The following is a 26,996-nucleotide window of genomic DNA, read 5'->3' as shown; positions in this document are numbered from 1 at the left end:
CTTCTGCAGTGCTCACATGGTGCACTTGTAATTCATTACAGAGACTGTTGTTTCCCTACAGAACAGGAAGCAGCCCTTAAAGGCACAACCTATTTTTTTTGTGTGTGTGTTTAAAGTTATATTTGACTTTGCTGTAGCTATTTATTGTGCTTTTCCTGTAATCCAGGTTTTTGCAATTACTGTAATAGTAATATGCTATGCTACAGTTTGTAGTTTTATCTGTGTTCGCTTTAAGATTGTATTCAGTTTGGATGTGTGTTTTAACCGGTGCCCTTTCGGTTGCAAAAAAACAGAATGCTCGATTAAGCCCTAAACTCCGCACAAAAATGTTTAGTGGTCAAAACAAACTTTTTTTCCCCATAGATCTCTGTAGAACCAGAGGTTCTTTTTGCAACCACAACTGTCACCCTCTGGTGGCCGTCAGATAGAAGCCACTTCCAGGTTGGCTTCGTATATGTTAGAAATGCGTAAAACAAAAAATGTCAGCTAGCAGTGGCAGTGGCCAGTGATAAATTAATTACCTTCTAATACCATAGAATTGATAATATTACACTGGCAAATTTTTAAAATTCTGATTAATATGACATTAAATGTTAAAACAAACAGCAAAAAGCTACTTAAACATTGTCACTGTTTTTGTTCGTAACAAACTGTTTCAGGTGGGAAAAACTACCTTGTTAGTTATTCACAAGAATACATTGGAAAAAGGACAAGAAAGAGTTGTCCTCACTCTCTCCCTTTGCCCAGTTATCTGCCACACGGAATCAAAAATCTGTTAATATAATGAATTTTCTCCCAAATTTCATAACTGGAAATGTACATTTGTGTCTTGGGTATGTTCATACCTCACTTCAAGACATTAAAGGCCAGTCCTACAACATTTGCACTGTCCACTTCCTGCTGTGACAAAACAAATTTCCCACGTGTGGGACTAATAAAGGTTATCTTATCTTATCTTATCTTATCAGTGTAGCGACTGTGCCGTGTTGGTGCTAGGAAGCTGCAGACATAATCAGTGTCCTGCAAAGGTGGTAATTTGGGCGAGGGACAAAAAAAAATGACAGATCTTAATGTGTAGTTGTTTATCTTGAGATAGAAACTAATGAAGAAAGTGCCAAAGTAATAAATGGACTATGTCACTCTGTTTTGTGTCGTTGGATTGGCAGCTTTACTGAAGAGTTAGCGATTTAAAAAATACACTTGCAGGAATCGCTGTATCTTATCAAACTGCAATCTAGATAGAGCCTTCAATGTGATAGAATAGAAAAATATAATGGCTAATGTGAGTAAGAGGCAGCTGCACCCCTCCCCTCTTGGTTTAAAGTGGTACAGTCCAGTAATTTTCCATTCCACTGTCCTAGGATGTGGGTGTGGCCTAAAGTCGATCTCATCCGACAAGAATTAAGCAGGTTTTGTCTTTGACCTATCACACAAATTTACTACAAATGAGAAATCTGACTTTGTTTTGGTTTTGGTGAAATGATGTGCAGATAGATATAAGGCCAGCGGAGTGATTTCTGAACTGCATAAAAGGTCAGGCACCAAGTGGTTTGGGCAATTTCATCTGTCTTCAGATTTGGAGTCTTTCATATTTTCCAACTCCCCATTATAATGTTATTGATAACAGTGTCCATAGAAACAGAGAAAATTAAGAGTTTAATATTTGGTTTTTACCTTTTTAGAACATGGTATGGCCTTATTTTTGGTTTCACCTCCCCCACTTCACCCAGCGGCAGTGCTCACATGGTGCACTTGTAATTCATTACAGTCTCTTTCTTTTTTTTTTATCTGCAGAAGAGGAAGCAGCCCTTAAAGGCGCCACATACATTTTTCAAAAGCTTTCTTGTAGATGTTATATTTGACTTTGCTGAATTTATTTAACTTCTTATCCTGTGTAAGATTGTCTGTATTGAGTTTTATAAATCAGCAATTTGTAGAGCTAGCTTCATTAAGATTTTAAGATTGTAAATAAAAAATTATTTTGTTTTGTTTTTTATCATTAAAATTGAGACCTTCTGGGGAGCTCCATGTGGAGAAAAGGGGGAGTTAGTGTGACAGCAGTCCTGGTTTATACATGTTTGCAACCAGATGTAAGTCGGCACTGTGCAGCTGTTGGCTCATGACAAGTATAGGCCAAGAGTTTTTGGCCTCAGTGATAAATATGAGCAGAATTTGATGACATAACTCAGATTCATCTGAAATTTTAATGTGTATATTAGACAAGGGCGTAAAGTGCCATTCAGGTAGGCCACATCACTGTACCATGTCACACAGAGCATACTTGTATCTTGCAGCATTTTCTGTAGAGAAATAATTAAAAATAATATATCACATTATATAACTGGTCAAGTGACAAAATGCATATTGATTCTCAATACTCTCAATACGTGCCACTGCTGTTGTGTGACGTTATTTGTTATGTATCTTAAATTCTTACAAAGAGGTGCACTTCAACATGAAATGGTATTCATGTTGGTATATCATAGTAGTTATGGTTAAAACCATGTAACCATGGTTATTTATTGAAATTTAAGCTAATTCTTAATAGATTGATCAAATAAATCAAATGTAGAAATATAGAGATATAACTGATTTGTCCACAATGAAAAGGCAAATCAGTTTGTGTGTTTCTCATTTAATTACAGATTCTGACATTTACATGTTATGTTATGAAATTATTCTTATGGAAGTTAGGTCAGGTGTGATGCTGGCTTCCAGTACTGTATTTTTAACTTTAAATAGGAAAAAATTTGCCCTTGTTTGTGAGATTTTGAAAGCATGCCAAGTCTATGAGAACCGGTTTCAGCCAGTTGGAGCCGGTTCCTTTGCTTTGGGCTGAAAATGAGAGAGATGAGAAATGTGATCTAGGTTCAAAATTCTGTGTGCTGGTTATTCGTCGTTGATGTCTTGTTGTGCTGCTGATTAGAAATCTTGGTTGTTTCAGATGTAATGTTGTACTTCACACATAATAATGATGATGATGATGATGATGATGATAAAAAAAAGTGGTCAGGTTTTACACAGATTTTTATCCTATTAAAATGAGAATGTTTGTGCTTAAGACATGCTACCCTTGCGTATTTTCCAGCTTCATATTTTGTTGTGGCTGTTTTTAATTATTTAATCCTGGTAGCTGTCTGGTAGCAATATGAGTACTAAGGGGATGTTACACAGAAGAGCAGTGATGTGGCAAATAAAGACTGAAATATCAGGAAAGTTATTTGTAAAATTACAGAAAAAATTGACCTTTTAACATTACCTAAAGCAGTGAATCTTACAATAGTTTTCAGACTAGGTGACTATAGTCTTTCTCATGTATTCAAGTTACCTGTACAGGCTTCCTAGCTATATTTCAGTTATTTAGAAAGTTCAGTTGCTGCTACATAGGGATATGCGCGACTACTTAACTAGATGTATAGATGTTACTCCCCTTGCTAGTAGACATCAGAAACACTAGTTGGCTAGTAGGGCTGCCACAATTTGTTGACATAATCTATGACGTCGACTATTAAAAAGTTGTTAGTCCATCATTTTATTGTTGACGCGTCATATACATACCACATAAATGTGTTTTTGTAACTGCAGTACACTACAGGAAGGTATGGGGGCAGTATCACATTTTCCATCTGCAAGACTGCACTCAATATTAACAAAGAAGAGGTGTAGGCGAATGGCAAAACAGGAAGACGGAAGAAAATGGAAACTGAGATTTTAAAAAATGCGAAAGCATTTCACAGAAAACAAACTTAAATGCAGACTGTGCAAAGTAGGGCTGCCACAAACGATTATTTTGATAGTCGACTAGTCACCGATTATTTTTGCGATTAGTCGACTAATCAGATCATGCATCCATTGGACGTAAAACGTACAGCTTATTGCACTAGCATGCAAGCATGCATCTGCTCTTGTATAACTATCATTAGCTTACAGCTTTAAGTGTTTAAGGTATGTGCTAACTAAAAGTAAAGACAAGATGATAGTTTATTAAATTTTAATGAAATTTGCAGATTGTTTCGGTGGAGCTTAATAATCTCAGCCGTCTGCTCCTTGCTATCTAAAATATAACAGGACACCGGAGTATATTCTCGAGCATCTCACACTTCTGATAATCAGTTGTCTGCTTGACGTTTATTCAGCTGTGTAAAAACTAGAACTTTAATCTCAGCCAAACCGATTTACTCAGGAACAAATAAAATACTGAAAAAACCAAACAATAACATTTTAAGTTATCTAAGTGACTTATATATCATGTTTAACCTGAGTAGCGAAAGATGGCAGTGGGTTTGAAAACGATTTGCCGGGAGTCCGGTGTTCTCACCGGCTCTAGTGAGCCTTGAACCCGGGCTAGCTATCGAGCTGGTGGGTAACAGACGTCTCTGAAAACGTTGGAGCACTTTTGAAAATATGTGGTGTCTTGATACACTGAGCAGGTGTTTGAAGTTTACACAGCTACATTCTCGCCTGAAAATATGTTAAGTTTATTTTGTGACCCAGAAAGAATAATAAGAGTAATATTAAAACTAACTAGCTGCCGCCATTGTTGGAAACTGAGCTGGCATGCGCTATGAATTCTGGGACAGGGTTGGGCTACGAAGTATACACCCGACCCATCCTTCAAATCTTGGGAAATAAAGGATTCATTTGTTGGCGGAATTTGTCGCAGTCTTCGAATTTGGACAATCTTCGTCGTGTCGCTGTAACGTAATTGGCCTACTAATGCGGGCACAGGAAGATGCGGTTCCTGAATTTGGACACAGCTACGATACCGGACACTGCTTCTTCTTTGGGGTTTAAAGGCAGCTGGCATCCTTGTACATGCAGTGCTGCCAACTTCTGTTTCAGTCTGTTATTACACTCTTAAATTCTACTACTTATTCCTGTGTCTTTTGGGATCTTACAAAGCTTCAAACGACGCATCGACTACTAAATTAGTTGTCGACGATTTTGATAGTCGACGTAATTGTGACTAGTTGACTAATCATGGCAGCCCTAGTGCAAAGCGACAGCAGTAGTTTAAATGCTCATAAACTGCAGTTCATAAATATTTAAATCCCCAGATTTGATCTTTGATATCAAATCTGAATGGGTCAGTTTTATAGATTTATGTTAGTGTGTTCAAGGTTCAAGGTTCTTTATTTGTCACATGCATAGTTATACAAGTATAACACACAGTGAAATGTAGCCTGACACGCTCCTCGACATGTGCAAAAAAATTGGGGGGGGGGTGTAGAGGAAGAACATTATATATATATATATATATATATATATATATATATATATATATATAGTATATACATTGGGTGAATGTGCAGTAGTAGCAGCAAGCAGGTGAATTCTGTACATTAATATGAATAGACATCTGACTATTTTACAGGATAGACAATATAAACATATTTAAAATTAAAGGAAGTTGAAATGTACATTGTGCCTTGGTTTAGTGTCTGGAAGAGTCCTGTCTCAGTCAATTATAGATGATGTGAGAGGGCGGGTGTGTGTGTTTAGGGCACGGATGGCTTGGGGATAGAAGCTCCTCTTGAGTCTCTCTGTCCTTGCCCGGAAGATGCGGAACCTTCTACCAGATTGCAGAAGTTGGAACAGTTTGTTGCCAGGATGGGACGGGTCCTTCAGTATCTGCGCTGCTCTAGTCCGGCATCTCCTGATGTAGGTGTCCTGAAGCGGGGGGAGAGCAATCCTGCAGCAGCGTTCTGCTGTACGGATCACTCTCTGGAGAGCTTTTTGGTCCTTCACACAGCTGTTCCCAAACCACGATGTCATGTTCTGTGTGAGGATGCTCTCCACAGCGCCTGTATAGAAAATCCTGAGGATCTTTGGAGAGACCCCGAACTTCCTCAGTTGTCGTAGGTGATATAGGCGCTGCCTAGCCTTTTTGGTCTGGACCTGAATGTGGGCAGCCCATGTCAGGTCTGAGGAGATGTGGACACCAAGATACTTGAAGGACTGCACCCTCTCCACTGGAGCTCCATTGATGATGATGGGCTTGTAGTCTCTGTGCTGACCCCTTCTGAAGTCCACCACCAGCTCCTTGGTCTTGCCGACGTTCAACGCAACGTTCAGTTGTGTTGATACTTAATGTTATAATGTTATGACAATGCTTGCTAAGCGAAGACCATTTTAGTTTTGTTAGCTAATAAGTGAAATGCGATAGTAAACCATTAAACAGGAGCAGCTACACTGTTTCCTAGTTTGGGGTTTTTTCCACACAATTGCAGCCGTAATGACTAGTTGGCTTTCCATTCGGTTTCTTAACCGAATAGATAAACATCTAGTCACCTAGTCAGGGTTTTGTGGTCTGTAGGGTTGTGTAATGTCATATTGTCTGCAATACCAGAATAAATATTACATGATAAGTGTCATATCTCAATATCATTGCTGTAGCAAAGCTATGGTTATACATTGTCTAGGCCATGCAACAAAGAGATAATCCCAGGCATGTCTGATAGCAAGAGCTGACTGCCAGTCTCAGGTGATGATTTAATACTTAAAAAGGGAGCTACTTCAGCAACCTCCAATAAAGTAGTAGTAGTGTAAAATATGTAAAGAATGTTGTTTCCACTGAAAATAGAAACAAGAAACTTGTTTCACCACTTAAAGAAGAACACACTGTCAAGTACAGCCAGATTATGAAGCAGGGGATGTGCGACCGAAATGTTAAAAAAAAAAAAAAATGACTCGACTGTGCATAACTGCACTCACTAGCTGCACTCCCTATGACAGAAGGAGCAAATGTTTGATGAATATTACCAATACTGTTACATGGTGGTCAAGGAATGCTTTAAGCAAACTGGTCAAAAAGCTTGAAGCAAGTTACAACTACCCAGGTAGAAAATATTTTTCATTGGCCACACTGGGCGAATTGTGCACTCTAGCCAGTAATAAAACTGTAAAACCTGTAATCTGTGTTCAGCTATTCTTTTCACAAACAGTTGGCACATTAAGTAACTCCCGATGTTTTTTTGTGTTTTTTTTGCATATTTTTACTGGATACCCTTCCTGATGCAGTCTCAGAGAGATTTGTGTCTCCTCCCTCTGACTACCTCCTCCAGCTTATTCAGGGAAACATCGAGCCTCTTCCAGGCCATCCAATAGACGTAATCTCTCCAGCATATCTTGGGTGTACGCCTGTGCCTTCTCCCGGCAGGTTCTTGGCCGGAATACCTTACCCAGGAGATGACAGATGTCTCAATGTGGAGGTGTAGGGGCTCTACTCAGAACCCCTCTCAGATGACAAACTCCTCACCCGATCACGAAGGGAAAGCTTATCCATGCTTTGGAGAAAGCTCATTTCCATGGCCTGTATCTGTGATCTCATTCTAATTTTGTTAATAAAAAGATCAGGCCTAAATTAACAAATGTAAGGTGTTTCTAAACAACGATGCACCATCTTGTGGCAGGTGACTGCGTTACATTTAGGACACAATCATTTCATGGGATTGGGAATCTATTAAAATTTTAACAATTTATTCAAACGACTAGTAACTCTGGTAGAGAGTAGTGAAAACAGCAATGATTAGTCGACTAGTCATGCACAGTGTTGGGGAGTAACGGAATACATGTACCGCCGTTACGTATTTAAAATACAAAATATGAGTAACTGTATTCCGTTACAGTTACCGTTTAAAAAGGTGGTATTCAGAATACAGTTACTTTGTTGAAATAAATGGATTACACTGCGGTACTTTCCTGTTTCATTTTGTCGCGGGTCAGGACTGTTTGGGTTTTGTTTGACAGCTACGTGCTGTTGTTCCAGGCGGCAGCGTTACGGTTGCCATGGTTACAGGGCGACGCTCTCTCTCTCTCTCTGCAACTGTGTGTTTCCTGGGTGAGAGAGCGCTTTTTCGTTGTTGTTGTTGATGTGCTAAGCTAACAGGCAGAATGCTACAAGCATGGCTCTAAAGAATGTAGCATCATGGGCAGTGTAGTCCGTGTTGCAGGGAGAATGGACTGCCATACACGTTATGGGTCTGTGAGTGCGAGGAGGGAGAAAAAGGGGAGTGGAAAGGTACGAGTTGTCATCGAGGAAAAACGGGAGCTGGAAGCATGTAAATATAATAATAACCACTTCAGCCAAGAAGAGTGCCTGACGAGCCCAGTTGTAAGTAAGCTATTAAGACTCGACTGTACACCGTGTTCGTGTTTTCCTCCGAAAATAATAAGTTCCGTTGGAGCAGCCTTTCAACGCCTCTCTCTGTCTCTCGCAAGAAAAGTTGACCCACACAACAAAGTAAAGCTATTTTTCGGCTACGAGCCGACAGGGACCCCGCCGTATTAGTCAGAGGTCCCTTTACTACAGGTTCGGAGTCGCGGACCTTCAGTAATAGTAATAAATCACACAGCAATAGTACATTCACGTTGTTGTAAAAAGCATGATAATATATTAAGTAATCCAAAGTATTCAGAATACGTTACTGTCATTGAGTAACGTAACGGAATACGTTACAGAATACATTTTGGGGCATGTATTCTGTATTCTGTAATGGAATACATTTTAAAAGTAACCTTCCCAACACTGCTCATGCACATCCCTAACCACTACTATATATCTACTGAAGGAAATTTTGTCATAAGGCAGTTAGCTCGAGGGTCCATTCGGACGCCCATGTTTTTTGTGACCATAGGGACTCATCTGCAGAGAACTTACTTTGCAGTGTACTAATTACACATGCTGCCCAGGCTGCGGATTTCAAAGAAATATAACAGGAATGGCTACTTAGCCGTCCGGTCTTCAGCTCCGCATCAGAGTATAATCATGATTAAAGCCTGGATAACCTTTTCCTTTTCCATCTGTTGATGCCTGAGAATTTCATCTTCAGTGAGTGAACATAAAGGTCAGTACATATGTCCGCATTACTCTCCATGTTGTGCGATTGTCTATGGACAAATTACATTACGATGCACCAACAACACATGGACTTGGCAGTGGACTTCAGGCTTGATTCCTGTTATACTTTAAAACATCCCTGAAAGTCAATAGATGACAGGTGTACAAACCAGCGTAATTCTGCAGCACTAGAAAATTAGCGACCGTGTTTCCTTTGTCAGAGTAACCAGGCCACTGCTGCAACGATTGCTAAGAGCATTAATCTGTTTTCTCCAGTCACAACAAATTTGCTGTCAAACGTGATTCTACTGCAGTATTGGTAACTGTGATGGAAGGCTCTTGGCCAAGGTGCTGTGAAAGATCACCATAGCCTTCCATGTCAAGTTGTTGTGGGCTCTTTCAACCTAGTTAGTTATATTTCTCAGGAGGTGCATGTCAGGTTGTGTGCAAGGTTACAGTGTAGCATTAAAAGGAGTTTCTGGTTATGTCGTAACTTACAACGTAACCGGCACTTGTGTAGGCAGAATCACCCAGACCCCACTGCTCTCTGCCACTTCCTTCATCTGATTCTGTTCCCAAGCCACCTAATGGTGTGTCCTTGGTCTATCTCAGGGACTTCTCGGAACACCTGAAAAACCTCATCTAGGATGTGTCAGAATAACCATCCAAGCCATCTCAATGGGCCCCTTTTGTATGGAGGAGTACTGTCCCTACCCTGAACCTCTCCTGAATGACTGAGCTCCTCATCCTGTCTCTAAAGCAGGAATTATACTCTCCTTGTCAGTGTGTCCGCTCGGATCCCAATTACATAAATTTTGAAGTCACATGTTTAGCATGAGGGTTTGTGTGCTTTCCTGTTTCACGTCCATGGAGAATTTACATTAAAATGCACCAACTACATATGCTCCTCAGGCAGCAGAATTCTAGCTGATGTCCAAGAAGTATAACAAGAATGACTTCTTGACTGTCAGGTCTCCAGCTGTCGATGTTCGCTTCTGCAACAGAGTAAAATCATGACTTAAGGGACAGGCCAGCCACCTGTTCAGCCTTGCAGGGTAACTTAAAAGCTATACGTGGGCCCATCACAGGAGGGAGCGTAGGGGTTTGGTGCTTTTTCAACTGGGAAGAGGTCTTGCCATTATAGTTTGAACATTTAATTATATGTGATATTTGATATGTGAATGTGAAATGGGTATGCTTGACCCAGCTAGGTTTGGTTCTAAATAAGAACTAGTGAAAGGGAAAATGTGTCCGCCTTTAATTTGGAGCACTTGGACTTCAGCCAAGTTCATAAAGGTGAGCTAGCCTTTACTACATTTACTAAATAGGCTAAGCCTAGGATTGTGCCATCGTCCATACATCATTTCATTCAGTCCACTGAATCTGTATCAGTGTCTGCCAAGTGTCATCGAGTCTTCCAGCAAGAATCTGGAGCAAGGTAGGGTTGTTCCCAGCTATTAATTTCTTATCAGTCAAGCTTAAGATTTAGATTAATCCAACAATTTAAACACGAGAAAACGCATTCTCTTGAAAGTTAGTTGCAAAAGCAGGATTAGCTCTCTTACCTTACAGTTACCATTGTAATACTCGGTGTGCTTGTGGGTTGCTTCATGCCACCCACAAAGTACCAATATTTCACAAATATATTTTTCAGAAGTAAAAGAGAGAAATATATGGGAAAAAGTACTAGTACTTTACAAATACTATTATTTTATTGTAGCCTAGCCAAATAGGAATACTTTGAGACATTGCTAACAAATACATTCGCTATAAATACTGTCAAATTATGAAGCTGGCTAATTTATGTTAACATGTCAACAAATGCAATTGAAATGACCATTTACTGCTGTGGGTCCAATGAATGTTAATTAGAATATGTCTTCTCCTTTTATACTTAAAGAGTCTTCTGTTTATACAAACCAGCAGGGAGGGGAGAAACAAATATAGTTCTTTTTAAAATAGAGTGGTATTAAACAGGCGTATGTGGGGAAAGGCTAGCTATATTAATTACAAAAGGCATTCTCAGGCAGTCAGCCATTTTGTGCTCTAGCATTCACTGCAGCCCATCAAAGGAATAGAGTGGGGGATGGGAAAGTGTCAAAGTTGCTAGCTTGTTGACTTGTCTAAATTATCGAGTCAGGAAATTTTAGCTGTGTCCTGCAAAGTTTTTCACAGAAAACAGTGTGTGAGTTCCATGGCCTCTTTATGCTTGAATGTCTGTTTTTAGACAGAGAGGAGGAAGTTGTTAATACTGGATTTGTGAGTCCTTAATTCTGGACTTTATTACCACGCAGCAAACTTCTGAGAAAACCCACCTTTAGACATAAACAAGGATGAGTTATTGCAGCACAGACAGAAGTAAAATTTGATCAAAAAGCTTAAGGAGAATGAACAGGTCTTTCAAAGCCAAGGGTAAAATATCTGCCTCCACAAGAGAACTAGAAGACACAACAAATCTTTTCCTGTTCAGCATAGACTTATTTAGATCTGAATATGTAACTATAGAGTCTGAATCATTTAGGTAGCTTTGAAATTGTAATTTATCTTTATAGTTCCCTCCCTTTTTATGAGAACCCCCCTACTCCTGAAATGGTTTAGTCCATGCCTGGCTGTAAACCTCCAGAGAGCAGACTGCAGGTGTGGGGGAGGGGTTCGGTGCTCTGTTGTCAGGCTGTGGATCTGACTTTGTGTGCTAGCTGTAGCTATTTCATACAGTGTGACCTAAACTCAAGTTATTCCACACAGCCTTCAGACTCTTGAAAAAATAAAATGGAGCAACTACATGCAGATGTTTTGGTTCTGCAGTTAACCAAAAGTGTGGGGTTATTGTTTTTGTTTGTTTTTTGTTTATTTAATGCCTTAAAATTAACTTAAGGTCGACTTTATTTTGGTGGATGGTGTACTTCACTTTGTATTTGTAACCATCCATAGCATTTTTCTGTAGTCATTACACAAACCCCGCTCAGCTTGCCTGATTCACATGGATCTCCTGGTTCTCCCACCCCCACCCTTTCCCTAGTTTTCTTCCCTTTTTTCCTTCTACCCAGCTCTCGCTGGAGTCTAATTTGTCACAAGAAAGGGGGGGGGAGGCACAATCACGCGTACAATGTTTGAGAAATGGTAGGCTAAAAGTCAGTGCTTTTAAACGTAACAGTTAAAATCATGTCAAAAGAAATTTCCTTTCTTTTGACTACTTTTCAGAAATTGGTTTCTACAATACTACTACTACAATACTACTACAAGACTACTTTATTTATATTTTCTACTGTAATTTCCTTATTTTTTTACTTGTTGTTTTTATTACTATGCGCTTTGGGGTTTTCAGCTAAGGGAACATTTAAAGGAACGTCACACACTGTCTTGATGGCAAATAGCTGGATATATGTAGATAAAGGAATCCCACTGGAGAGAGGAATGATCAAATACAGTGGCAATAGTTTGGTCCCCAAGTTGATCTGTCCACATGCCTGCTGAACAAAAGTGAAAACTAAATTTTGTAAATCCATAAGGAAAGCATAAAAACTGACTGTGGCGGGTGGCAGACTATACCTGATGGGCTGTGTTCAGTTTTATTGCTGTCGCTGAGTGAGTTCAAACTGCGACTGCATCCACTTATAGATGAATTATGAATTTGACAGCATATCGAGAATGTGTTCAAGGATAGTCTTGTAATTGCACCTGTTTCTCTGGAAAGTACCGTCAGTACCATCATGTGTACTTGAACACATTTTTTCCTTTTAACAGTTTTGGTATTGGACATGCTCTTCCCTTCTAAAGTGTCCACGTTTGAATGTATCCATCTAAATGTTTTCTATACATCTCACCCTGTTCAAGGTCTTGGCAGACTGGAGCCTCTCCTGGCATGCACACACTATCTCAGAGCAAACATCCGCGCACTTTTTCTCAAACCTCTGGGTGATTCAGATTTTCCAGTTCACCTGACTTTTCCATCCACTGTGGTTGGAAACTGGAGCTTCAGATTCCTAGTATTATAATATTAGGAAAGCTTTGATTGAATTTGTGTACGAATATTTTAGATTGTGTGACAGCCATAGACCCAAGGTTGCTACCTGTTTAGGGGAATTTTGAAAATTTTTCCTGTGTTTAAGGATATAAAATCACTTCAGCTAACATTAAATGTTTTGGTCAGACTTTACCACATATGATTTTTTTGGTTATTGTTGTGGTTCCTACTAAACATGAGATCTTGTTGCCGATGTAGCAGGCAGTAAGAGCTCAGTGTGCCTGCGCACAGCAGATCAGCGTGGCCATTTTAGGTTTCATTGAATCCAGATGCAGGAGGAGAGGGTGGGGGAAGGGAAGACTGCGCATTCTGCGCAGTAATGTAGGAATGCAGGCTCTGACCTCACTGGCTGACATCTTTTTTCCCTCCATAGTATTTAGCCTTCATAAAAATGTCTAATATCAGATAGCAGTTAATTGCTTTTTCAGTGTATAGTTAATCAGAAAATAAAACCAACAACATCTTGAGTGTCTGACAGGCTTAGACAGCGAAGTCTCAGGTTTACTGGTTGAAGGACATACGGCAGTCTGAAAGAGAAAAGGCGTTATTTTATTACCCAGTTCTTCAGACTTATAAAATATTTAGCAATATTTGAGGTTGTCGAGATTTTCTTAATTCTTCAATCATAGCTTAGGATGGTAGTGAGCAAGTGAGCACAAGACTTCTGGTCTCTTGTAACAAAAATAAGCTAAACCAGGATTTACAGTAGATCACTAACATGCAGAGATAACACTCAGTCGTCAAATTTGCTGTTTCCTCAAGATCTACGTATGCATATCAAGATTTCTGCAGATACGCATTGCTTTCCCCCCTCCCCCCTTCTTTTTTTTGTGGGTGGGGCTTGTTATGTGATCTGATCCAGCTTGTACTCTGCATGCTCCTCGCAGCAGCGCTGGTGGCCATTTTGTGTTTCTGTCATGGAAGAAAGGAGGGTTAGGCAAAGAGTGCACTGCAAGCTTTTATTGACTCTGGCAAGAGGGCTGTTGATGAAGACAGGTGCAGGTTGAATATGAATGACAATTTAAATAAAATTGTATTTCTATCCTACTTCACCTTATTTTGTTGTTTTTGTGTCAAATCAGGAAATTACCATAAATAGTTTTATTTCATTTTAATTTGATGAATCATTCAAAGCAAACCTAATTAGAAGATGTGATTAAAAAAATGAACCATGTAGGCTTTTGATTTTATATTTTTAGGTGTGTGTTCTTTGTTCCTCTTGAGTAGTGGAACCACCCCCGCATAGGAATGGTTTAGTCTCATTTAACAGCAGCCCTCCCTGCTGAGGGAGAGGCTGGGCGGGTAGAGGCTGCTTATTGTGTCAGACTCTGCTCTCTTTTTTTTTTTTTTTTTTTTTTTTTTACTGGATGCAGCTAGCATGATACTTTGGGGCTAAGAAAGCACCATTTATTCTCAATAAAAGATATATACACACACTTTCTTTCCTTTTTTGCTGAGATAATCTTTTAACATTCAATAAAAACAATAGACTGTATACACAGTTTGGTACAAAATTGCTTAACTGGCTTGTTTGATATGTTTTAGGAAGACATTAAAGACGTTTCAGCGGGTCTAGAACATTCTAGCGGTAGTATTTTAGATAAAACCAAAAAAAACTTCTGGTTGTTCCTTGGTAATTCTGAAAGTGCAGTATTACTTCAAAAAGAAATAAAGTAAAATTTTCTTTGTTTGAACGCCCCACCCCCACTTCCGCCCTACAGCAGAATGGTTCAGCCCATGAGCAAGAGGGAGAGGCTGTTCCAGAGAGAGCGCCTTTCTGTGTGTATGCGTGTGTGTGTGTCTCTGTCTGTGTGAAAGAGACAGATGGAGAGAGGGGGAGGGTGGCTGCAGCTTGTTCTAGGTTGAGTGTCGAAAGTGTGCAATTTAGCGCTGGTTGTGCACTGCTAGCTAAGCTGAGACTAAAGTGCACATTGTGCTGCTTTTTGTTGTGTTAGTGACTTTATTTGTTTTCTGTGTTGTTGCTTTTCATTTGGTTGTGTATATATAATGTAATGTCACTTATTTTTTTACTTTTTTTTTTTTACTATTTGGTTTGTCTTTAGCACAGACTGCGTAGTAGCTTTAGAGGAAAAACATAGACTCCTCCCCTTTACCTTTGATCGTCCTCTGCTCAGTAATTTATCTGACCTTCAGTGGATGCCATATTTTCTAGAGTCATCCTGATAAAGGTGAACACATACAAAAAAATAATTTCTATCATTGTTTAGTATTGAGGCTTTTGTTAATTTTTTTTTTTTTTTTTTTTAGAGATTTGGTGCATTGAGCTGTTTGGCTTTGTTTGGTTCACTCAGTTTGATTTTCAGTTTCAGCCTTAACAGTCTAAAGGTTTAGGGTTTTTTTTTTTCCAGTTCTGTTTTGAAAGTGTGGGGGCTCTAGGTTTTGAAATATTTCAACAAATTAAAAAAATCAGTAAACCTTTTGGTGCCTCTACCTTTCATCAGGTCTTAACACATCCTGCAAATGTATGGTCATCTTATCACTGAACAGAAAGGAAATGTGATCCTGATTAACGTGTGTGCACTGTCTACATTATAGATGGCTTAAATTGTTTATATCTGAACAATATGAATTCATGTTTATTTAAGGTTTTTTGGAGGGGTTTTTTTTTTTGCATGTTTTGTCTTGAGGAAAACATTACAAAATTACTGCTTTCTGTGAGACCTATCCCTAAGGTACTAGTGCACCGCCTGTTAATACTTATGCGATGGAAAGAATTTAAAACAGCTATTGTTCCTCCCTCCCTGGTTTCTAATAAATTCAACATTTTGTGTGAAAGTGTGGCATTTAGCATGGCCAAGAAGAGTCCTGTGAGATTATGTTACAGTCTGACTCCGGTCCTCAGGAGTCATTAGAGAGCGTTGAAAACTGTGGCTAACACGGTGCTCAGCTCAAGAACAGCAAGTCCTCAGGTTATTGGAGTAAACCATGGCCGATCATATATGTATCCAGTTCAGATTAATTCTATCAAAGATTTAGCAGAGAGCCCAGAGGGAGCAGTAAAATTTTCCCTGAAAGGGCTTAATATTTTTAATTGCATAAAAACAGTGGATTGAAACAGTTTAATATTTTTAACACTGCAAGCACAGAACAGCATAAAGTACTGTGCTTTCAAATAAACATAATGCCCTCAACCTTTTCATCATAAATGTCCTCTGCCTGTGATGTTTTTAATAAAAGGACAGATCCCCCCCTGCCCTTTGTTAAAATGGTTTGTCCCGTGCTGGCTGTAGATTTCCATACAGTGGACTAGTTTGTGCTAGAGTTGGGGGATGGGTGTTGCCATGCAACAGTCTGTGCAGGGTACTTTCCCTCTGTCTGTGCGCTGCTAGCTAGTGTTGTCATTGATAATCACTACGCTACATTTAAAAATGATAGAAGGATTAAACTTGCATGTATTTATGGCAAGCTGTAAATAAATCTTGCTACTGTGACAGCAGGAAGGGAGGAAAAAATTTAGCGGCTCATGTTATGCAACAAGACACGTTGCTGTGTCAGGAGTGCTCAACAGGCTTTTCATTTGAAAATGGTTTAATTAATAGCTAGTACAGACTTTATAAAGACTTTATATGACTGCAATGTGCTTGATGGACTGGTCCTAACTGAGCCCCTCCTCTCTTTTGTAGTCTGCTGTTGGCCTCTTAGCCAGTGCCTGCTTCACAGTCAGTAGGCCCCAATCCTACATAACCTGCTTTTAAATTGTGGGTTTTTAAATTAGTTTTTAAAGTATTTCAACAGTTAGTCTCTCTGTGATTTAAGTTGACGTCTTTTTAAGAGATCTCAAGTTAGCTTCTCCTAATGAGATTTTTTAACTTGAAGATCTAGAAGATCTTTTAACTATGTTTTATTTTAATAGGAAGAAAGATTTTTTACTTCACTCAAAAAGGTAGCATTTTGACAGTCTGTCATCATCCCCTCAAAATGTAAGTTGTAAATCTCAAATAACAATATACTGTCATAACACAGCTGCCCAACTGTGTTGTCTTAGTCCAAAGCGGGCTTTCTTGGCTCGAGTTGCTGATGAACACGTGTGTTTTCTTTGAACTCACTGGTTTATTTGTTCATGCTGACCCGTGGTACACTCACACACTGTTTCTAGTGTTTAATGGTGCACAGTGGACAAACAAACAAAGTAACGAGGGATTTAACATTAACTGAAATCTGTAGGTCAGCCAGAGATGTGACGATGAATAACTTGGCGCTTCGTCACAAACATGCTCGACAGCGTGTGTTGGTGGAAAGGCCAAGATGTTAAGCCAGGTTGTCTTATGTTGTCTTGAAAACTGATGATCAAGATGTCATTAAGTATGACCGTGTCTTCCATCTGTACCAGCGATGTTCTTCCATGTTCTGAAAGAGAAGGTTTTGATGTTGCATGTAACCACAAAGTATGAATGTCAAGTCTTGATTGTTTGCTTGGCTGCTAAAAGACTGAAGAAGGTTAGAGGTTTTCTTGCTGCAACACAAACTCCTCTCCAGTCTCTCAAAGCAAGTGACCTTGCTTCTGCTTTATTTGGAAGTAGTTATGCTTGTAGTCGAGATTGACAGAGTTTGTAATCGGCAGTTTAATGACCGCTTATCGGGGGCTGACACAGTGAGTTTCAAGGAATACTTCTAAAGGAATGAGCAGCTATTTTGTAACTTGGAGTAAAGATTTGTTTAAGTCCAAGGATGGAGTCTGAATATCTCTCCATGTCTCTTTCCTTTGATGCACCCTCTGTAGCTTCAAACAAATGAAGCAGTTGCTGTTCATATTTAGTAAGCTGTTAGTCAGAGCCTGGCTTAGAAAGCATTGCAAAAATAAAAAGCAAGTGTTAAATAAAAAGTGCATCTGTGCATAGTAAGATCGTTGAACTCTGTTTAATCACATAGTTGTGTTTTTAAGGACACGGAAACAGTGGGTGTCTGCTGTTTCAGTAGTCAGTGGATTCTCTCTTGGGAAACATTCACAACTTGTATGAATCGTCATTTAGTGATTTGAATTCCATTCTATAAACCTTCATGTGTTGGCTTTCCTATGGGTTTCTGTTGTGTGAAGTTTGATTAACGCTATGCTGTTTCTGCTGATTTAGGATAAATAATTTTTTTTAAAATAGTGTTTACCTTTTTTGGCCTAATTTGGAGTGAAGATTAAATGCCACACCCTGATGCTACTCATACACGTTATGACTGCTTTCTGCACTTTACGGTGGCAAGATGACTAGTTCTCGTAGCTGCAAGCAACTATTAAAAATCTATACACTGAGCGTTTATACACAGAACTGCGCTTTTTTTTAGTCTGTGTACAGTTTTAAAGACCATAATAATGATTAATAATAAAATCTGACAAAATCGACTCAATACTTTTTCTGCTTCTTTTATAGCAATAAAAATGTTGGATTTAAAGATCACTTTAATAATATTATCAGCAAATAACTGAGATTATGTGTGGCTTAATTAGCACTTTCTTTAAATGTTCTACAATTTGTTCACAATGTGACAGCTTGCCGAAGTGTCAGGCTGAATAGAAAACTCTTGCTAAGCAGAGTTGTGCTGCAACCTGATACACCTGAATGAGAATCCTTCTCAGCTAGCTACTGAGAGCTCGGGCTGACATTAAACAACAGATCCAGCGGCCATTTTGAGTTCCTGCACTAAATCCAGGAGCAGTAAATGAGGCCGTGGGATGGGGGAGGGGGATAGTCGGCTCTGCGCAGTGTGCAGTAACACTGGAATGTAAAGCAAACCAATAATTGTGCTTGCAGTTTTCACTGCTCCACATATTTGTGAACGCTTTTTTAGGAGGTTTTTTTTCTGATTCTTCTTGTTTTTAAGGTCAGATCTTTTTTAGGCAATTGTATTGTAATGCTGCCTTACTTATTTTTAGAACAATAGGAAGGAAAACAGCAGGAAACATGCATGCTCATGTAAAAACAGAGTAGGGAAGGCCTAACATATTGAACATGTGCGCAAACATCTCACTGTGCTGCTCAGCATTAAAGCTGGAGCTATACGCTCAGTCCACATTAGTCTTTGTGTTTTTCCATATACATGTGGCAGCCTGCTAAGCTTCAACATACACAAGGCTAAATGAGAGGTTTTTGCAGGTTGAGGCTGTTTTCCCTCGGTTCTCTCTGCACCATGTGAGTACTGCAGTAGCAGTAAAGCTAACCAAGTTACAGTGTGAAACTGACACGGCTTACTACTCCTTCCTGGTCGGAGTTTAAAGGTTTCTCATGTAGTAACCACTTTTTATGTTGTGTTTTTGCACTGAAACCAGTATAAAGACATGACTGTTTGAGGTTCCTACCATTTGAATGTCTGTTTTTGCTTTTTACCACTAGAAGCGACAGTCTGATCTTAACAATACAGTCTCATGTTGGCAGCTGGGGGAAAAATAAGACCAAAAATATAACAAAACTGTCAGTGACTGCATGTTTTTGTTTTTTTTTTTTCTTACCTGTACATAATTATCTTTTGTTTTTTGTTTTTGTTTTTTAAGTTCAACCTTTCTGCAGTAAAACATCTTTTTCTGTCCATCATTCTGGCAAACCACTTTCCTGTTTTGTGTCCTTTTGTGTTAACCTTTTGTGTGTTTGTCACCACTTTGGCGACCTTCACCGGTTTGTCACCACTCTATTGGTGTTCTTCTTAAGCCTCTTGCTAGCAGATAACTGAATAATCACCCAAAATATAATTGTGATATTATGTTATTGTGTTTATCTTTGAGTAATTTTTGCCTTGAGTTACTGAATTTTGAAAAAAAAAAAAATAGTATCGAGTTTTGTCACGTCATAAATACTATTCCTAAAAAATTCCAAATTAAGGCAATTTCATTTGCTTTACCAGCATGAGTAAGCGAAACCTGGTCACGACCGATAATTTTACACTGCAGAAACAAATGTAAGGAAGAAGCATCAGTCTTATCAAAATCCGGGATTTAGTGTCCTTAGTCTACTTTACTGTTTGCTGTTTTAAATCTGGATATAAATAAGTGTGTAAAAAAAAAAAAAAATACAGTAATTGACATAATTGCACTTTTAGTTGATGCAATTCATATTGACCTGGAAAAATATATCACTTTGAAGCCAAAGAGACAGTTAGAGCTCAAGTTTCTATGAAATTTGCTAACAAATTATTCTCATTTGTCCCTCAGGTTGTCGACAAGTCCTGTATTAAGTCCATTGTCAGGAACCCTTTGGCTTGAAGGTGAGTTCTAAATACTTTTTCTCTGCTACTTAATATTATAACACATATGAGTGCAAAAGAAGACAATTACTGCAAGTAAAGTATCTCCTGCACACAGCTCAGGTTCATTTTTACTTCTGACACCCATAAAATGAAGGTAAAATCAACACATGCTTCCACGCATATAAAATAAGTAGACATGAAATGAATCCTTGTAGAATGTGACAACTAGCCTTAACAGTAAATTGTGCACAACAATCACAACTATACGAAAAGTCCTTCATGTTTTGCATAACCCTTTTGCTGCTGCCAGCACAGCCTGAATGGGTCCGTTCTGATTTGCTGACGAGGGAACCAATAGGAGGATGGGGGGATGGGAGGAAGGTTGGGCTGCTGCTGTTGTTAACTCGGGCCACTTCTGTTCTCAGGATTGGGGCTTAGGTAAACAGGTTTTTCAGAAAAGTGAGGTAGAGGGGATTTGCAGAAGCAAGTTTAGCTTTTCTGACTACCATGAAAAAAGGTTTCCTGGCTTACTGAGCTGCTTGTTGACTTAAGTCACTGTAGGACAGATGAAGCAATGTGTAATCAGATGGATGAGTGTGATTTGGCTTGGATGCTGAGTTAAATTTGTAGTAAAGGAACGAGCTGCTAAGGAACCATCAGTTTGGTGCAGAGACAGCTGTGACAGAAGAACCTTCCAGAAAGAAAAAGCTAATGCCAAAGAGCTCTGCAGTGTCCTCTAGTGTTTTCTCGGAAACGGTGCACCCAATACTGTGCAATGCGTAAAGATCAGAATCAGGAAAGGTTAATTAGCGGAAGACACTGTGCCATTAACTTTACAGCTCTAGGTGTTGTCTGTTCTCATTCATCCCTTCTGAATGCATGTTATCTATTATCTCTACTCCACAGGCAAAGATGGAAGTTATTGTGACAGAAGAGAAGAAGAAGATTTTCCGCGCCAGGAAAACCATGAAGATCAGTGATAGACATCAGCTGGAGAACCTGCACAGCACTTTGCTCACTGTGGGTACAAGTTTGTCCAACCCATCTCCACCACCTCTGATGAATGGAACACATAAAGAGGACGGACAAAAAGTGGGCGACAAAGAGCAAAACAACATCCTGGACTTGAACACTCCCCAGACTACACCACCTGTCTCTCCGACCGCTCTGAGCTCTCCCACACCGTCCCTGTCCCTAAATTTGTCTCCTTCCCCTCCCTCTTCAAGTCCAAAAGGACTCGAAGAAATGACTGCTCCGAGATCACCAGTGGATCCTCTAAATTTTGAACTGAAAAAGGTAGAAGAAGATGAGAAGAAAGATGGCACACCATCATCATCAAGTGAACCTGTCACAGCTAGAACAGACTGCAAGGGACAACAGGAAAAAGACACTGAGGTGATCCCAGCTGAGGAAAAGAAGAAGGTAAATGCATGGAAACATGAACAAAACTGTCAGATACCTTTTGTATTTATTTAAAAAAAATAGTTTATACTGTAGTTCGTGTTGAAAGTGGAGAGCCCAAAAAATGTTTAATTGGTTATCTTTTTTAATTTTCTCAGGAGGACCACACTGTAGAAGAGGACCCAGCTGTAGATTTGGCAGTGGACCCACTGAAAGGTTCGGATACACCTGTGCCACCTGCAGTATCTGACTTCACAGAACCAATGGAAACAGATAGTGACACTACAAAGGAAATGGACACTGAGGCTTCCACAGCCAAAGTACCAGATGAAAAGCCTTCTTCTCCTAAATGTACCACTTCCGACTCTTCCTCATCTTCTTGCTCTATACCCAATCCAGCTTCTTCTTGTGCGGACCAAAAACAATCAGTGGAAATCAAAGATGATGACACAAAAGAAGTAGAGACTGACAAAGCGGATGTGAAGAAAGGCTCAACGTGTGAGGAAAAGATGGAGGTGGGCTCTGTAAAAGTGGAGCCCAAAAAGGAAAAAACTAATGTGGGACAAGCCTCAAAGCCATCTCGACCATCGTCCACTCCACCATCTGATACAGGTATGAGATGGTGGATGTTGCGACGCAAAAAGCAATTATATACTACATGACATGTGAATAGGATAATGTAACACTGTACTCAAAACATAAATGATTTGGTAAGATTTCAAGTCAGAATGCAGAATCCTTGCATATTTTACCATGGGATAAATCAGCTTCCCCTGATCCTGAAGGTTTGGGTGGTTTCTTTTTTGGAAAATTGTCACAGGAAATGTATCATTTGAGGATTTTACTGCAATAAATTTCCTGGATGATATTGCAGTTTGATACGTGGAACTCTTTCGCAGTTCTTGGAGTTGGAGGAAGTTGTGCCTTTTTTCTGTGTGACTGCAGGAGTAGGAAAAGATTGCAGTTAGTACTCTATATTTGGTGTTGTTTTTACTTGAGGGTAGGGACTCATCCAGCACAAGAGGACCCTTTGTAAGTTTACAGGGATTCGTTTAGACTTCAGTTCATATGCTGATTGGTCAAACAAACAGAAGAAGAAGAAAAAACACCAGGTGTAAACACTGGAAAAATGTTAACCATGTAAACAACGGCTCTTATTGCTAGCTTGTAAAAAAGAAAACTGAGTCACAGAGTAAGGAACCACTGGTAAAGTCCATATGAATATGGACTGAGTTTATATTAGGACATGCCTTTGATTCAATTACTAACTAACCTCTGATCAGCTTTTATATAACTTCAGCGTTCATAATGGCAGTATCAATAGAAACAGAAAATAAAGCCTTCAGAGGTATGCAGTTCTTTTTGAGGGCCCCAGGTCACTGAAAGGGAGACCCAACAAATGTTCTTATTGAAAGTAACTGTTACTGGTTCTGTGTTAAGTTTAAATATTTTGGTGTTTGTCTTTGTTTGCTAAGCAGTGAAAGAGGAGAGGAGCTCAACCTCGGGACTGAAACGAACTTTATCGGAGGGCTCTGAAAAAGATGGGCAAACTGTAAAAATAGAGGGTAAGAGGCCCAAGATGGACCGTGAGGAGTTGGAGGCCCAACTGGAACTTAAAATTACTACAAAAGCTGGCAGTCATCATAAACTCGGGAAGGTTTGTATTCGAGTATTCAGATATGCTTTTACTTTAATAGCTTTTAAACACTGGTTGCATAAAATCCATTCACACATACAGCATAATTGATGCCGACTTCATTTTTTTCACAGTGCTCTGTGGCCTTAATTATAATAATTTTGACTGATATAGCTGAGCTTGGATAAATATAAGTTTCTCTTCACCAATTTTCCTAACATTTCATCCCTTTCACCTCATTCTTCTTCGCAGATTGTGCAGCAGTTAGTGGAGGAGCGATTGAAGGTGTTGGAGCTCACCATTTTCGACAAACATTTCCAAGAGCTGAAGGACAGAGTAGACAAAATTGACTGCGCCACTAAACACCAAGCCGCCATTAACACACTCCAAGTGAGTGCAGGGTAACTTTTTATGTGAAATTAAATTTGTCCCATAAGGAGAACATGTTGGGCATTGGAAGATACTCTGCTTCCATTTGACAAGTATCTAAAGTCTACTTGGTGTTTCTCTTCAGGCCAAGATTGCCCGACTATCAAAAAAGTTTGGAGAGGCCAATCAGGTATCAGAGAATAAAAGGAAACAGGAGGTAAGATGTTTTTTTTTGTAACTTGTTAAAATGTTTCCATTTGGCATGCGGGTGATGAAAAATGTTGAAACTTCTTATTTGTTTTCTACAGGCACTTGCTGCTGTTGCTGCTGCTACTGCTGCCAAAACTGCAGCGGTTACAAATAACCCACAAGCTCAGCGGTAAGTGTTCAGGACTCATTTTCAGTCTAGATCCCTGTCAGCTATGCTTTGTATGTTAAGTCATATATTTGAGAGGCAAATCTCCATGGCTTTTTTAAAAGACATTTTAGTCCCTTCAGTGGAAGTTAACACCTTTTGACAGTCCACTTATCAGTCTGATTTGGAGGTTTCAAAACTGACAGCATCAGTGTATTTAAACATGTAATCTTTGAATCATACAGCAGTTTGTGCATGATGATATTTTGTGTGAATATAATTTTGCTTTTGTATGAACGTGACAATACCGGACTAAAGCAAGTACTTACTACACACGAAACCGTTACACTGTGAATAGTTGACATTGTCCCGGGTTGCTAAGTGTAATCACTAGATTACAAACAAATGGACAGAATATCAATCTTTACGTCCTCTAAATCCATACTTTTTTGGAAACAAGAATCCATGTCCCTTGTTCGGTTTGTCAGGACCATCTTTTTGAAAGTCTTAATTTCGCTCCAAATATTTCTAAAGACTTGTTTGGAATAAACAAACACATGCCCTAGTGTGTGTTTTGCACCTGCAAAGTAACCCCACATGGGTCCAGGTCCTGAGTCTTGTGACGTTCTACAATATGAAGCCTGAGCGTTTCTTCAGGCAGTGCAGAGTGTAGTTAAAACTGCACCTCTCCTCCCAACAGCGTGCTCCGTCGACAGACAATAGAGCCGCAGCCTGAGGTGCCCAGAGAGGGATTGGTGCCCTCTGTTGATAAGACTCCGGCACTGTCTGTCAAGATGGAGGGAGAAGACGAGGAAATGGAGGAGGAAGAGGAAGCAGATATGTCCCGCCATGTTGCCATGGCGAGAAAGCTGGCAGAGTACAATGAAGGGAAATGCAGAGCAGACATTAAACTCCGCACGATTCCCTCGCACTTGGAAAACGTGCTCTACCACAACTGCAAGAGAAGCTCAGGGAACCCAAGACCTGACCGATACGCCTCGTACATTTTCCGCTACTTAGTGCCATACGATGTCTACTGTGACTGGGTCGCAAAGGTCAACTACGTTGGATTATTGGGCAAAGAGGCCTTGCCTGTAAACTTGAGGAGGGCAATGAGGATGTACATTGAGCGTCGATTTCCTGTGCTGTCTTGTGAAAAGTGGAGAGAAATTCGAGACGTTATCAATGAAATACTGCGAGTAAAGAGAAGGCCGGAGTTTTTTCGAGAGTACGAGGAAAGAACTGGCATGTCGTTTTGACGCTTGAACTCCACAGGAACTGAAGCATACTGGGACAATTGTCATTATTCGTGGTAGAACATATATAAACATTTTGTCGAAATATCACCCTCCAGTCACTTAGATCTTTGTAGGTGTTCTTAAAAATTATCATGTTGAAAAGGATATTAATCTCTGCTGACAGACTTTGTGAAGTTGGCACCATGCTTGAAGAGAGCGAACTGCAGTTAAATACCGATGAATGATTTTGTGAAAACTCAGACACACGCTTTAAGTTTGAGTTGCGGTCCTACCACAAAGATGACTGTGTTACATGGAATAAATCTAAATGTCAGCACCTTACCTCATTCAGTCTTCATCCTGTAAAGGACATAAGCAACTTCAAGTGTCAACAACTCTAAGTATCAGCAATCTTTCTAAACAGGCCAGGCTGGACTTCCATGGAGGTAAAGCAGACATCTACAACTGTTTCTTCATCCAGCACAGCAGGTGAGTAACAAAGATCTGTCTTTAATTTTTTTATGGTAAATGTTGTGTGCGTTTTGTTTGTTTGTTCTTTGACAGAATTAATGGCTTCTTGTGGGAGTTTTGAAACTTTAGCTTTTTTCTTCATGTGGGTTTGCATGTTGTTCGTTCTTTGTGTGTACTTGAAGCCTGACCAGTGTTGGATATTTGGGACCTATTCCCAGGTTTTAGGTAGTACAAATTCAGGTATTGGTGTATTGGCTAAACAATAAATGAAAATGGGATCCAGTGCAAGCTGTGACAGATAAAGCTAGGATTTGACACAACAATGCAGTCATTTCAGAACAGTTTAGAGTGATCTTCAAATAATAGCCAAAGTATACTATATCCCTAATGCATACTTACACAGTTAAACAAATGGCACATTAGACTTGTCCTTATCTATTTACTTTCTAGCAACAGAAAGTTGCTTTTGTCTGCTTCGTTATTTATGAGCGGTTTCCACAGCAGAGATCCCTGCATGTTTGATTTGGCAGATTTCTTTATGGCAGATCTGATAGGTTTGTGAAGTAAACTATCTGTTGTGTTATTTTGAAGACATGGCTCAACTTTGCACCATAGTTTGCTCAGTTCTGATGCATACTCTGCTGCATGTGCTGCAAATAGTGGTGAGACTTTTGTAAACAGCAGAGTCAAAGCCTCTTTTTTTTATTCTTTATTTTTTGTTTTTTTTCTTCAGGAAAGTGTTATAGTTATTATAATTTTGTATTTTCTAATTAGTTTTTATTTTTCTTTCATTTTAACCTTTTGTTTAAAATTCCGTCTAGTTAGTTTGTTTTAGTATTTATTTGTTTTACACTTAGTTTGGATCTTTATAATTATTCATGTCCGAGACAAGATTTAAGAAAATCAGTACAGCAGTTAGAATCAAAAAAACACTGAACTTTCTGAAAATGGATACAATTTTTACCAAACATTATAAGTACTAAACTTTCTCCTACTCTCTTTATTTTATTTTGATTAGTTTTCACAATTTTTTTTTTTTTGAGAAGTCTTGTTTTAATTTAGTTTTCACAATACACCGAAACCCTCAGAAATAAGAAAACAGTCGACTTCTTAGTAAGTGTTTACAATGTAGCCAATTACATATAGGAAAAAAATATTGCCTAGTTTTAATTTTCAGCAATGTTAATTGAGTTGGTTACATAAACACCGCGAAAGTGAGCGTATCAAACTTCTGGCTGCTCTTTAATGTTTATTCCTGTTAAGAAGCCATGTTTGTAATTGGAAGTTTATTGACCATGACAGAATTACAGAAAATAGGTCATCTTACCTTTCATGTTTTCCAGGAGCAGTGTGGAAAAGTGTCATTGAATTTGTCTGCATGTTGTATTTTTGCATAGATGTCTCAAAATCTTTTGTCCATGTCATGCTGGGATGGGTTTTTAACTGCCATCACCTTTACTAACAATTAACAAATG

General features: G+C 39.2%; 1 protein-coding gene across 7 annotated transcripts in view; it reads left to right on the top strand.

The window, feature by feature from the left end:
• LOC120729082 (activating transcription factor 7 interacting protein) overlaps nucleotides 1–26,996 on the top strand; it is a 32,666-nt gene that overhangs the window by 2,438 nt on the left and 3,232 nt on the right. For 2 of the 7 annotated variants that reach the window (XM_040024515.1, XM_040024516.1), the window contains exons 2-9: nucleotides 20,017–20,069; nucleotides 20,958–21,473; nucleotides 21,611–22,064; nucleotides 22,928–23,109; nucleotides 23,341–23,478; nucleotides 23,603–23,674; nucleotides 23,766–23,836; nucleotides 25,475–25,539. In XM_040024515.1, the coding sequence (XP_039880449.1) occupies nucleotides 20,964–21,473; nucleotides 21,611–22,064; nucleotides 22,928–23,109; nucleotides 23,341–23,478; nucleotides 23,603–23,674; nucleotides 23,766–23,836; nucleotides 25,475–25,539 (1,492 nt within the window). In that variant the 5' untranslated portion in view covers nucleotides 20,017–20,069; nucleotides 20,958–20,963. The other 5 variants (XM_040024513.1, XM_040024510.1, XM_040024514.1 and 2 more) reach the window with 4 other exon arrangements.

This window comes from Simochromis diagramma, unplaced genomic scaffold, assembly GCF_900408965.1.
Source record: "Simochromis diagramma unplaced genomic scaffold, fSimDia1.1 OVJJ01000302.1, whole genome shotgun sequence".
NCBI classification, from domain to species: Eukaryota; Metazoa; Chordata; class Actinopteri; order Cichliformes; family Cichlidae; genus Simochromis; species Simochromis diagramma.
This window is presented reverse-complemented; position numbering and strand designations above follow the sequence as displayed.